Below are 13,694 nucleotides of genomic sequence, written 5' to 3'. Positions count from 1 at the left end.
AGGACATAAAGAACTTATTCCTCGGATGCATGGGATGTGTTTTGTGTAAACATATTTTACCTCTGGCTACTAATAAAGGTGATCCAGTTGCTAGGTCTAAAAGGACTAGACAGTTTCATAATCATTAATCTTAATCGGGTATATGTGGTAAAAGAGGAGGAATCACATTTTTTTTTTTTTTTTGTCTTTTTGCTATTTCTTGGGCCGCTCCCGCGGCATATGGAGGTTCCCAGGCTAGGGGTCGAATCGGAGCTGTAGCCACCAGCCTACGCCAGAGCCACAGCAACACAGGATCCGAGCCGCGTCTGCAACCTACACCACAGCTCACGGCAACGCCGGATTGTTAACCCACTGAGCAAGGGCAGGGACCGAACCCGCAACCTCATGGTTCCTAGTCGGATTCGTTAACCACTGCGCCACGACGGGAACTCCCTAGGAATCACATCTTATGCTTAGATGCCTGAAATGATTTTTTAGGTTCTGAAGAAAAAAACAAATTTCCTAGGTGTATTTTATTTTTTTTTTATTTTTTTTATTTATTTATTTTTGTTGTTGTTGTTGTTTTTGTTGCTATTTCTTGGGCCGCTCCCGCGGCATATGGAGGTTCCCAGGCTAGGGGTCGAATCGGAGCTGTAGTCACCAGCCTACGCCAGAGCCACAGCAACACAGGATCCGAGCCGCGTCTGCAACCTACACCACAGCTCACGGCAACGCCGGATCGTTAACCCACTGAGCAAGGGCAGGGATCGAACCCGCAACCTCATGGTTCCTAGTCGGATTCGTTAACCACTGCGCCACGACGGGAACTCCACCTAGGTGTATTTTATTACTTTTTTCTGTCTGGGTACTCTGCTCTTTTATTTGTGTTCATTATTTTGTTACGTTAACACTTTGTATGTCTGTGAAATATCAAACCAAAATACTGAATTTCACAGTTTGGTAATGGGGATGCTGCAGGACCACTTTCATTAGCGTTATGTGCCCTACAAGTTTGATGACATAGTTTATGAGGCTCTTTAGCTACTAAGAGTAAGTGAGGAGGCAGCTAATAGCCTATGTAACAATTTTGCACATTTTTCATACTTTATTATGTATAAATCAGTTTGTGTCACTATATAGAGCTGTGACACTTTCTGAGGGGTTTTAAAAGAAGGAAAAAACTCAAGTACAAAATTTAATTTGTCACATCTGACAAGTAACACTAAGCCTTTCATGTAGATATAGTTTACCTTTGAAATACTTTTCTGTATTTTCATATATTTCTTTTTACTTTTTTTCTAATTTTAAAATAGTCTTATAGTACAGTCTTACATAAGTACATAAATATAAAATAGGATAAGGTTCTCATACATTGGTTAAGTGATCAAAGTTGTGTCTGAAAATCCAGCCTGTGATAAGCAGGCTTTCTGTCTCAGTATGTTGATGGCAAAATACTGTAAGTCAGAAGTCAGGTTGATGTAAATCTTTCCTTCTCCAGTTTTATTGAGATATAATTAACATACAACATCGTATAAGTTTAAGCTGTACAACGTAATGATTTGTGTGTATTATAAAATGATTGCCACAGTATGGTTAGTTAATATCCATCACCTCACATAGTTAATCAGTTTTTTTCCTTGTGTTGAAAACTTTTAAAATCTGTTGTCAGTAATTTTCAAATATACAATACTATATTGTTAGCTGTAGTCATCATGTTGTACGTTATATCTCCAGAACTTATTTAGCATATAACTGACCACCTCTGCCTCTGTTTTCTACCAGTCTGTTCTATTTCTATCAATTCATTTTTTAAAATTTCACATATGAGAGGGATCATCCTGTATTTGTCTTTTACTTATTTCACTGAGCATAATACCCTCCAGGTTCATTCGTGTTGTCACAAATGATTTCCTTGTGGCAGGATTTCCTTGCTCTTTTTTTTTTTTTTTTTTAAATAGCCTAGTAATATTCCAGTGTGTGTGTGTGTGTGTGTGTGTGTACACCATATTTTCTTTATCCATTCATCTGTTGATGGACACTTAGATTGTTTTCACGTCTTGGCTGTTGTAAATAATGCTTCAGTGAACATGTGGGTACAGATATCTCTTTGAAATAGTGATTTCCTTTGTATTTATACTGAGAAGTGGAATTTTTGGATCATATGGTAGTTCTGCTTTTAATTACTTTTTTTAGGAAACTCTGTACTGTTTTCCGTGGTGGCTGTATCAGTTTACATTCCCACCAGCAGTGCACAAAGGTTCTCTTTTCTCTACATCCTGACCAGCACTTGTTTTCTCTTGTCTTTTTGATGATAACCATTCTGACAAATGTGAGGTGATATCTCATTGTGGTTTTGATTTGTATGTCTCTGATGATTAGTGATGTTGAGTATCATTTCATATACCTGTTGGCCGTTCGAGCATCTTCTTTAGGAAAATGTTTTTTCATGTCCTTTGCACATTTTAAAATTGGATTATTTGCTTTTTTGCTGTTGATTTGTATGCGTTCCTTATATTTTTGGGGTATTAACCCCATGTATGATAAATGGTTTTTAAATATTCTCACCCATTCCATAGATTGTCTTCTTATTTTTTTGATTATTTCTTTTGATGTGCAGAAGGTTACTGGTTTGATATAGTCTCACTTGTTTATTTCTGCTTTTGTTGCTTGTGCTTTAGATGTTATATTCAGAAAAATCATTGCTGAGACCAGTGTCAAGGGATTTTCCCCTTTGTTTTCTCCTAGAAGTTTTATGGTTTCAGGTCTTATATTTAAGTCTTGATTTTGAGTTAATTGTGTGAGTGATGTAAGATAGGGGTCTAGTTTCATTCTTTTGAATGTGAATATCCAATTTTCCCAGTACTATTCACTGGAGAGACTGTCAAATATTAGTTGATTATATATACATGGGTTTCTTTCTAGGTTCTCTGTTCCATTGGTCTGTGTTTTGTTTTTATGCTAGTACCACAATGCTGTTTTGGTGACCTAAATCCTAAGCCAGATTTAGGTTAGCAACTAGAAAGAAGATGTGAATATGATGTATGTTCTCTCTGACACCTTAAAATTAATCTTCTTCTATGATCACTTGATCCTTAAAGATAACTTTTATTGAGCTAATGTGCTAATGTGAGCATTTTATTGTGCTAATGTAAGCATTCCAGTAAAATGCTAAATTATCACCTATTAAAATTATTTTCCTGGGAATTCCTGTCGTGGCATAGCAGAAACGAATCCAACTAGGAACCATGAGGTTGTGGGTTCGATCCCTGGCCTCGCTCAGTGGGTTAAGGATCTGGCGTTGCTGTGAGCTGTGGGGTAAGTCACAGACGTGGCTCGGATCCTGAGTTGCTGTAGCTATGGTATAGACTGGCAGCTGTAGCTCCAATTAGACCCCTAGCCTGGGAACTTCCATATGCCACAGGTATGGCCCTAAAAAGCAAAAAAATAAAAAAATAAAAATAAAAATTTCCAAGAGCCAGAAATAAGTAATTTTTTTCTCAGATGCCTGGATTATATTAGTCATTAAGACGTAAAATTTTTTCTGAAGAATTAAAGTATTTCTTATAGTATCCTTTGTCGTAAATTTAATGCTTTCCTTCACCTTGCTTCTAGCTAGTCAACAAAAGAAGCTTTATGTAAAACTTTTTGATTATGCTTAAATTTATTTATAACAAAGGTAAACAGAATAGCGTAGTAAGCCCACATGTACACAGCAACAGCTTCAACAGTTACCAGTTACCAACTCATGGCCAGTCTGGTTTTGTCTCTACCCTGTTCATGTGCATCATGTTACTTTGAAACAGGTCTCAGACATCGTACCATCTCATCAACTATTTCAGTTCATATCTCTAAAAGATAAGGACTTTAAAAAAAACCACAGGCATAATACCATTTTTACTCTAAAAAATAACAGTTCCCTAATATTATCAAATAATTCTCAAATTTCTCATAGTCTCATGATTCATTTAAACAGGGCCATGTGTGATGATTGATTATTATTTTTTTTGGTATTTAAGGTTTCCTCCCTATGTTTCCCTGACCCACATCTCTTTCTTCCTTGCAGTTAATTAGTTGAAGAAACCGAGTTCTAACAGTTCCTGACAGTATGATTTTGCTGACTGCATCTCTGTGGTATAGTTAATGGGATCCTTTGCCCTCTGTATTTCTTGTGACTTGATAGCTGAATCTAGAGTTATGATCAAGTTCAGCTTAAGTTTATTGTTGGTTTTCGTTTGGGGTTTTTTTTGGCCAGAGTACTTAGTAGTTGGTTTGGTCTTCTTCTCATTGGAAGTGTCTAATGCCTGTTCAACTGTCTCCTTGTGAAGTTGCAGCTCTTGAACATGATGCCTAGAGCCATTAATTAGGGGTTGCAAAAAAGTGTTGATGTTTTAATTTAATCATTTTCTTCATTTATTATCTGGAATATAAAATATTTTATATTTATAAAAGTAAAGAAAAATTTCCTTCTATCTCTTAGAGTTTACCTGTCAGTCAGTTTGTGTAGGAAAGGTAGGACAGATGCTTGATTGTTTGCCTTCATTTGCTTAAAAAAAATGAGTTTGTTCTCTAGCGTCTTCTGGTGTTGGAAAGTGACTTTTTTTTTTTTTTAAAGACCAGACGCTTTTAATATCTTTATCTTTTTAATTCATAAATTTTATCAGGATGTGTCTAGTTGTTGATTCCCCCCTTCAGTGCCTGAAACTTTTCATATCTTTGTGCAGGTGTGGAATAGTTGTTCTATTTGCTTAATCATTGCCTTTACTCAGTCTGTTTTTCCCCTTTCACTTTAGCTTCTGCTATTAAATTTGTCCTCCTGTATTTGAGTCTTTGCTCCACATTATCTTGATGATTATCTTATACATGATTTCTTCTTTGTAGTTTTGCTGTTTCTGAATATTTGTCCTACTTGATCTTTCAGACCATTAATTTGGTATCAGCAGTGTCCATCCATGTCTTCAATTAAGCTATCGAATATTTATATTTATAAAGAATGTTTTTAGGAGTTCCCGTCGTGGCGCAGTGGTTAACGAATCTGACTAGGAACCATGAGGTTGCGGGTTCGGTCCCTGCCCTTGCTCAGTGGGTTAACAATCCGGCGTTGCCGTGAGCTGTGGTGTAGGTTGCAGACTCGGCTTGGATCCCGTGTTGCTGTGGCTCTGGTGTAGGCCAGTGGCTATAGCTCCGATTCGACCCCTAGCCTGGGAACCTCCATATGCCGCGGGAGCGGCCCAAAGAAATAGCAAAAAGACAAAAAAAAAAAAAAAAAAAAAAAAAAGAATGTTTTTAGTGCTAGGCCTCCTTAAGTGTTCTTAATAATGTTAATTTTTTTTTTTTTTTTTGATTTAAGCTCTTGTTGATCTCCTCTGTCAGTTTTGTTTTGCTTGAAGCCACCTTTTCTGGGTTTTCTGTTTGTGCTTTATCACTTTAGCCTATTCAGTATGTCATTATTTTCCTTTAACTTACTCCTCTTCTTACCTTCGCAGTGCAAGCCCAGTATATCTTAAGTGGCAAGTGTTGGGAGGTACATGCGTCAGCCTTCTAGGCCTTCTGTAGAGGAACAGAGAGGACTCAGCGAAGTAAATTGCTCAGCTCCATTGTGACTCCTTGGAGGTTGGAAAAACAGTAGAAATTTCAGAATACATAGGTTGGTACTGCTTTTCTTCTTGGAGAGTCCACCAATTTCCACAGGTTAGGCTTTCTCCTAAGAACTAGAGCATTCCTACCTTTGCCCTAGGGCTCCTTGCTTAAGCAAGGGCCTCTGTTTTCCTCCAAGAAGAAAACATACCATCTCTTTTTATCTGAATCCCAGGACTTCAACCCACCCTTCTGGCCCACTTGGATGCTGATTTTAATAACTGCTCAAGGAAAGGTAATTGGTATTTGCATTGGATTTGGGAAGGGAAGACTGCAGGGATGCAATCAAATTACCATTTTCTCCTGAACGCCTTGGAAGTCTTTCAAACATTTTCAGATTGTATGAGCATACATCTAAAGATATTTTAGAGGAAATATTACAACAAATATATGAAAAATAGTACTGTGGAATTCCTCTGTATCCTGTTAACCTTCTCATATCTTCAGGTCTTTATTGAAGCCTCATCTCGTGATGCCCACCCTGACCACCCTCTTTATATTGTACCTGTCATGCCCTGTCTTTACACTGCCATTCCCCTTACCCTGCTTTGTCTTTTCCCTAGCCCATAGAACTTTCTTATATACTAGATTATTTATTTATTATGTTCACAGTGGCTAGAACATCTGATACCCAGGTGGATAATTTTTAACACCTTCTTCCCCTAAATGATAAAACTATTTTCATAAGAATTTCTTAAAATTATTACACAGACAGTGAAAACGCTTCCTGAGATTCATTATTATAATTATGGCTGTCAGATAAATAAGAAAAAGGAAATGTATGCCATAGTATAAGGCAGGGAAAGAGCACAAGTATTTAACCAGTTGTTTTTATATCTAGTTAACTGTTCAGACTTTGCTTTTTTGGTTAGAGGCTGACCTTTTATCTAATTGATTTTCCATTAACTAATAAATTATTTTTAAAAATAAAACTGAATATCTTCTAAGGTATAATTTAGGCAGCTAATGATAAAATTGCTGATATGCTTTATTCTCTTTTTTGTTCTTTAGTTTGGAAGCATTTAATAATTTTAAAAGAATAAATTTTAATGTTAATGGAGTTCCTGTCATGGCGCAGCGGAAACGATTCTGACTAGGAACCGTGAGGTTGTGGGTTCGATCCCTGGCCTCGCTCAGTGGGTTAAGGATCTAGCGTTGCCATGAGCTGTTGTGTAGGTTGCAGACACGGCTGGGATCTGGAGTTGCTGTGGCTGTGATGTAGGCTGGCAGCTGCAGCTCCATATGGACTCCTAGCCTGGGACCCTCCATATGCCGCGGGTGCGGCTCTGAAAAGACAAAGCCATAAATAAATAAATAAATTTTAACGTTAAAGGTGTCATTCAAATTGAGTAAAATATTTTGAGTGTGCACTAAAATTTGTACTTGCCAAACAAAATATTCCATTTTGTTGCTTGCACTTTGATTATTTTAAAATTTTAAACACGGATATAAGTACCAAAAAGAAGGCCCCATAAAATGACAGCATTGGAGTAGCTCAAGTTCTCTTTCTTGAAATCTCTGTAATCCCTATGCTTTCCTTATTTATTTTAAATCTATGGTTTAAATGCAGAAGAATGTAGCACCACAGGGTTGAAGTGAACTGCGTTCTAAGAAGGGATTTGAGATAAGAACTTTGCATTAAGCAGGCTTGAAGTTTATCAAAGCCTCGTGAGCTACTCTTAAAACAAATGTATGTAGTTAAGTCCACATGTATGTAGGCCGACTTTATAACTGGGAGTTTTCCAAATGAATGTCTATGAAGACAACAAAGTTTATTAAAGAATAAATAATAAAAATCTGATAATTTGCAGCTTATGTATGTATTGTTTAAACTCCACTGTAACTGTAGCAGTTGTTTAGAACTTAGATCAACAAAAATTTCTTTTCAGGGAGGAACATTTGATCAGTGGCATTGATTAGAATTGCTCGCACATGGTGGTAATAAAAAGCAGCTGCTTTTTAGTCAGTTGGACTATTGTTTATAAATTCTCCACAAAACATTCCCTTATTGCCTGTTCCAGGGTTGACTGCTCCCACCATCCCTTAGTATGCCACTGCTCTTGTTTATTACTTACTGTTGGCTATGCTCTTGCCCTGCTTCCCATTCCCACATTAACTCCATGAGGGTAGCTAATGTTTTGTTCAATGATGTATCCCATCTAGAAAAATGCTTGGCATCTGATAGGTGCTCAATAAATATTTTTTGAATGAACAAATGAATAAATAAAACTTAAGGTCAGGGACATTCTTTTTGTGATTTTTTTTCCCCCAAAACATTTATAAGAGAGATCAGTATATAGTGGGTACTTTGTTAATCTTAAGTGACTTAAATGCGTGGTATGTGATCTCTTTAGACCCGTGCATTTCTATATGAATTTTAGAATCAGCTTGTTAATTTCTATGAAAGAATTTAGAATTTTGACTATTACTGCTGTAACAAATTGCCACAAACTGAGTGGCTTAAAACAACCCAAACTTAGAGATTCCTTATGCTTTCCTTATACTTCTGGAGGTCTGAGGTCTTAGGGGGCTAGGTGTCAGCAGGGCTGCCTTCCTTCTGGAGACTTTAGTGGAGAGTCTGTTTCTTGCCTGAATTCCCTGCCTTGTACTATCCTTACCTCTTCAAAGCCAGCAGTCACATTTCCTTCTCTGACTGTTCTGCCTCCTTCTTTCCCGTATAGGGACCATTAGGATTCCATTGGGCCCGGCTGGATAATCCAGGATACTCTCACAGTCTCATGATCCTTAACCATATCTGCTAAGTCCCCTTTGCCATGTAAGATAAGATATTCACAGGAACATTTGTGGAGGAGAGCAGGGGTCATTATTCTGCCTACCTCAGCATCTTAACAATATTAAATCTTCCTCTGTGAACAAAGTATATCTCTTCGTATGTTTACTATATATTAAATTTATGTCAGTTTTTAGTGTGCAGGTCTTTCAATTCTTTTGTCACATTTATCCCTAAATACTTCATTTTGTTGATGCTATTATAAATTTTGATGTTTTTAAAACTCCAAACTCCAATTATTCTTTATTAGTTGGTATAAATTTAGTCTTCATTTACTGATCTTATATCCTTAAGTCTATCTACAATTCATTTATTATTTCTGGGAAAATCAATTGGATTTTCTTTTTCTTTTTTTTTTTTTTTTTGTCTTTTCTAGGGCCGCAACCACGGCATGTGGAGGTTCCCAGGCTAGGGGTCTTATCGGAGCTGTAGCCACTGGCCTATGCCACAGCTACAGCAACGTGGGATCCAAGCTGTGTCTGTGACCTATACCACAACTCGTGGCAACTCTAGATCCTTAACCCACTGAGCAAGGCCAGGGATCAAACCCGTAACCTCATGGTTCCTAGTCGGATTTGTTAACCACTGAGCCATGATGGGAACTCTGGATTTTCTATATAAATGATCATGTCTGTGAATCAAGGCTAGTTTACTTTTTCCTTTCCAATCTGGGTGCTTTTTATTTCTTTTTCTTGCCTAATACAATGGATAGACAGTGTTGAATAGAAGTGGTGACATTTTTGTCTTTTTCCATTGGTCTTTCACTGTTAAGTATGATGTTAATTGTAGGTTTTTCATAGATGCCCTGCATCAGCTTGAGGAAGTTCCTTCTATTCCTGGCTCACTGATTTTTTTTACTCAGGAATGGATGTTGAATTTTGTCAAATGCTTTTTGTATATTCTTTCATCTATTGAGATGATTCTATAATTTTTCTTTTTTTTTGTTTATTAACATGATGAATTACATTCTGTTCAAAACACTTCCTAATTTCTTATTTACCCATGGGTTATTTAGTAGTGTGTTATTAATTTCAGAATAGTTGGGGACTTTTTCAGAGGTCTTTGTTATACTGATTTCTAATTTAGTTTGTGCTTGGAGAACATACTTTAAAATTTATTAAGACTTGTTTTATGACCCAGCATTAGGTCTGTCTTGCTAAATGCTCTGTGTACACTTGAGAAGAATATATATTTTGCTGATACTGGGTGGAGTGTTGTATAAACTGTCAATCAGTTCATTTGGTTGACACTGTAGCTCAAGTCTACTATATGCTTGCTGATTTTCTGTGCCTTTGTTTTATCAATTATTGAGAGAAGGGTATTGAATTCTGACTATAACTGTGGATTTATCTGTTTTTCCTTATAGTTCTATCAATGATTGCATCATGTATTTTTAGGCTCTTAATGGGGACATAAATGTTTAGGATAGTTATGTCTCTTAATTGATGCCTTTATCATTATGAAATAACCTTTATATCTTTTGGTAGTCCTGCCTAAAATTAATATAGCTACTTCAATTTTCTTTTAACTAGTATTAGCACGGTATATATTTTTCTCACCCTTTTATTTTTAACCTGTTCATATTTTAATATTTAAAGTGCATTTCTTGTATTTAAAGACATATAGTTGTGCCTTGTCTTTTATCCTTTTGTCAGATTGCCTTTCATTGCAATGCTTAAGTCATTTACATTTAATGTGATCATTGATAAGATTAGGTGTAACTCTCTAGTCTTGCTGTTTGATTTGTGTTTGTCATTATCTTTCTTCCTTTTATACTCTTATTCTGGCTTCTTTTGGATTTATTGAGTATTTTTTAATCCTTTATATCAGTCATCTTTTAAAGAGAAAATGTAGACAGGTAAATAAGTAAATACAAAGTAACAGAATTGGTAAGAGCTATGGACCAAAAAATAAAGTTGGAGAAGAGGAACTATCTGGTTTGAATAATGGAGCAGGGAGTTGGTGGCAGTTTTCAGTAGGATGGTCAGGAAAGGTGTTACCTGAAAATAGGACGTTTAAGCAAAGATCTGAAAAAGATGACATTTAGGAGAAGACAACTTCAGCTAGAAGAGCAATTGTAGAAACCCTGAGTTTTATGATTATGAATGTGCGTTAGTGTGTTCAAGGAGCAGCAAAGAGGCCAGTGTGGCTGGAGCACAGTGGCCAAAGGGGTAATGAGAGCAGAGAGGTGACGAAGGGCTAGATTGTGGAGCACTTTGCATGAGTCTCTGAATGAAGTGGAAAGCTGCTCTAGGGCTTTGAGCTGGACATGACATGACCTCATTTAATTTTTTTTTAGGGCTGCACCTGCATTATATGGAAATTCCCAGGCTAGGGATCGAGTCAGAGCTACAGCTTCCAGCCTATGCCACAGCTACAGCAATGTGGGATCCAAGCCATGTCTGCCACCTACACCACAGCTCATAGCAATTCTGATCCTAAACCCACAGAGGGAGGCCAGGGAACGAACCCACAGCCTCATGGATCCTAGTCTGGTTTGATAACCTCTGAGCCACAAAGGGAACTCCCCTTATTTAGTTTTTAAAAGGACCACTCTGGCAACCATACTGAGAATAAAATGTGTTGGAAAAGGGGAGCAAGAACAGAAACTGGAAAGCCATTCAGGAGCTTATTACAATAATCCAGCTAGAGATGATGATAATTCAGACCAGATCTGTGAGAAGTAGATTCTGGATATTTTGAAGGATTTGCTGATGGATATGGGTATGTGAAAAAGTAAGGATTCAAGAATGATTTCACAATTTGGCTTAATGAAATGGAAGTTTAGAATTATATTCTGTGATGGGAAAATTATAGGAGTCAAAAGACTGCAGCAGCCTAGTCCATGGTAGGTGCTTTGTACCAGGAAAGACAGTCATGAACATGCTGTCTTGCAGCATTCTTTCTTGGCCACATAAAGATGGGCCTTGGGCCTGGAACACTTCTTTAGCAAGAGACAGAGTCCTCATAGCCTGTGCTCCTTTGTTCTGCTTAAGTATCCTGGCCAGCCCATTGCTGTATCTGTCCCCTGGAGGGAGGAGGAGGGGTCCTTGTGCTGTAGCCATGAGGGGTGAGCACAGGTCAACTGCCCTCCATGGATGTCAAGAGAGACCTGCTAGCCATGGGGGAAACAACTCCCACTACTGATGCTGATCTTTTTTTCTTCTTTTTAGGGCCACACACGTGGCATATAGAAGTTCCCAGGCTAGGGATCAAATTGGAGCTGCAGCTCCTGGCCTCTGTCACAGCCACAGTGATGCTCAGCAGCAGATCTGAGCCACATCTGCAACCTAAGCCGCAGCTTGTAGCAACACCAGATCCTTAGCCCACTGAGTGAGTCAGGGATCAAACCTGCATCCTCATGGATACTATCCTGAATCTGCTGAGCTACAACGGGAATTCCTACTGAGGCTGATCTTGCTCTATTTTTTCTCTGTGTGAATCCAACACTGTTTCCTCCAGTGCTTGACTATGTTGTATTCCATGGTGACTCCAATACCAAGATTCATTGGGCAAAAGTGTTTGGACCTCTACTCCTGATGACAAGTAACAGATGCCCCTGTTCAACATTCTGTAGTAGATTTAAACTGGAAAACAATATTCAGCAACAAAAGAATGAAAAAAAAATTGTACTGTAGTCATAGAGTGGTATACTACAGTAATGAAAACAAATGAACTCAGGTACATATAAAAACATTGATGAAGCTAGATATAAAATTTTTCTGTATTATTCTATTCATATAAATAAAACTAAACTATGGGGTTAGAAGTCAGACGGGAGATTATCTTAGTGTGAGAAGGAAGCAGGTAGTGATTGGCAGATAGCACTAGGGTACCTTCTGGAAGGCTTCCATTTCTTTATGAGTGGTGATTATGTGTTTGCTTTATCATCATTCATTGAACTGTATATTTAAGTGTTGGGGACTTTTGGGGATATATGTTACATTTATTTTTTTAAAAAGTTGAAACTTCCATGTTAGAATATTGCCTTCCAAAGAATTTGTTTAACTGACTCCAGTTTTGATAGCTATGCCTGACTTAGCTATGCCTGACTCCTGGCTATCTTTGTGGTTTTAATTGGTCATGAAACATACAAGATAATCTATTTAAACTATGATAAGGAAAGTGTCATACAAATAACTAAATTCCTAATACTGAGAAAGTGGCTGAATAAGAGCTGCTGAAGGGAATACTGCATGGCTTAACATGCCCCTGTTGACATCTAGAATGTCATTTGATTTTTAAATTCAGAATTTAAAGTGAATTAGATGAAACAGTAGAAAATCTTGAGTTTAAATATAGCATTAAAGCTTCAAACCCCACATATGAGTAAGATGGGACATTATTTCTCAATAGAATATACTAATTTTATAAAAATATACTTGAGTTAGGTATGTGTTAATTATTTTGAGCTTTGAGCATTAAGGTGAGTCTATAATTTCAGATTATTGTTTATACAAGGGTGTTTACCTTTACAGTGTTTATTAATGATGTTAAAAACACCTATACAATGTAGTCATTTAAGACCCAAATCCCATTCTTTGGGGGAGTATCTATGAGTCATGACAGTTAATTGTCTCAACTCCCCACCACAGTGTAGACCAAATCTAATAAGAGAAAACATAATAGGGGTAGGAGTTCCCATTGTGGCTCACCAGGTTAGGAAGCCAACTAGTACCCATAAGGATACTAGACGTAGGAATGATTACAAATTAAATGAGAGAAAGGAACATTCAGAGTGGGAAGATCAATGTGAGAAGATAATTTTGTTATAAGTTTATTAGTATTACAGAAGTGGATTATCTTAGACACATTTCTCTCTCTCTCTTTCAAGGTTTTTGACTCCAATGAAGAATCTGGGCATCTTGTTCTCACCATAGTTATATCAGGTCATTTCTTCATTTCCCAAGGACAGACACTACTGGTAAGTTTTATGCATATAGTCTAATATGTAGATATATTTCTTTGTAGCTTTATGCTAATTTTGTATCCTCAAGGTTCTTCAGTTTCACTGAAATTCATCAAGTTCAACAAATTTAGCATTTATTGAATGTTCAATAACAGTGAAGAAATACAAAAATATAATGACTACTTCATGCCCTAAAGGGGTTTAGGGGTTTGTTGAGAGTCAAAGTAGATTAAAAAATTGAGATTAATCAGTATTTTAAAGAATTCTTCAATGGGGAGATCCAAGCCATGTCTGCAACCTACACCACAGCTCATGGCAACGCCGGATCCTCAACTCACTGAGTGAGGCCAGGGATTGAACCCTCATCGTCATGGATGTTAG

The 13,694-nt window shown here is 37.2% G+C and overlaps 1 protein-coding gene across 8 annotated transcripts in view; it reads left to right on the top strand.

Annotated features, from left to right (window-relative positions):
* REC114 (REC114 meiotic recombination protein) overlaps positions 1-13,694 on the top strand; it is a 171,019-nt gene that overhangs the window by 77,699 nt on the left and 79,626 nt on the right. For 7 of the 8 annotated variants that reach the window (XM_084968857.1, XM_084968862.1, XM_084968856.1 and 4 more), the window contains exon 2: positions 13,239-13,328. Coding sequence is in view for 3 of the 8 variants with exons in the window: in XM_005656288.4 (XP_005656345.1) it covers positions 13,239-13,328 (90 nt within the window). In the remaining 5 variants the exon portion in view is untranslated. Of the gene's footprint in view, positions 1-5,600; positions 5,624-13,238; positions 13,329-13,694 lie in introns of those variants that run through there. The other variant, XM_084968859.1, reaches the window with a different exon arrangement.

The sequence above is a fragment of the Sus scrofa genome, chromosome 7, assembly GCF_054392235.1.
Source record: "Sus scrofa isolate SSC_HxYL_T2T_F1_AM1 chromosome 7, Sscrofa_HxYL_maternal_Yorkshire_Landrace_v2.0, whole genome shotgun sequence".
NCBI lineage: Eukaryota > Metazoa > Chordata > Mammalia > Artiodactyla > Suidae > Sus > Sus scrofa.
The sequence above is the reverse complement of the archived record's forward strand: the minus strand, read 5'-3'. Positions and strand labels throughout refer to the sequence as shown.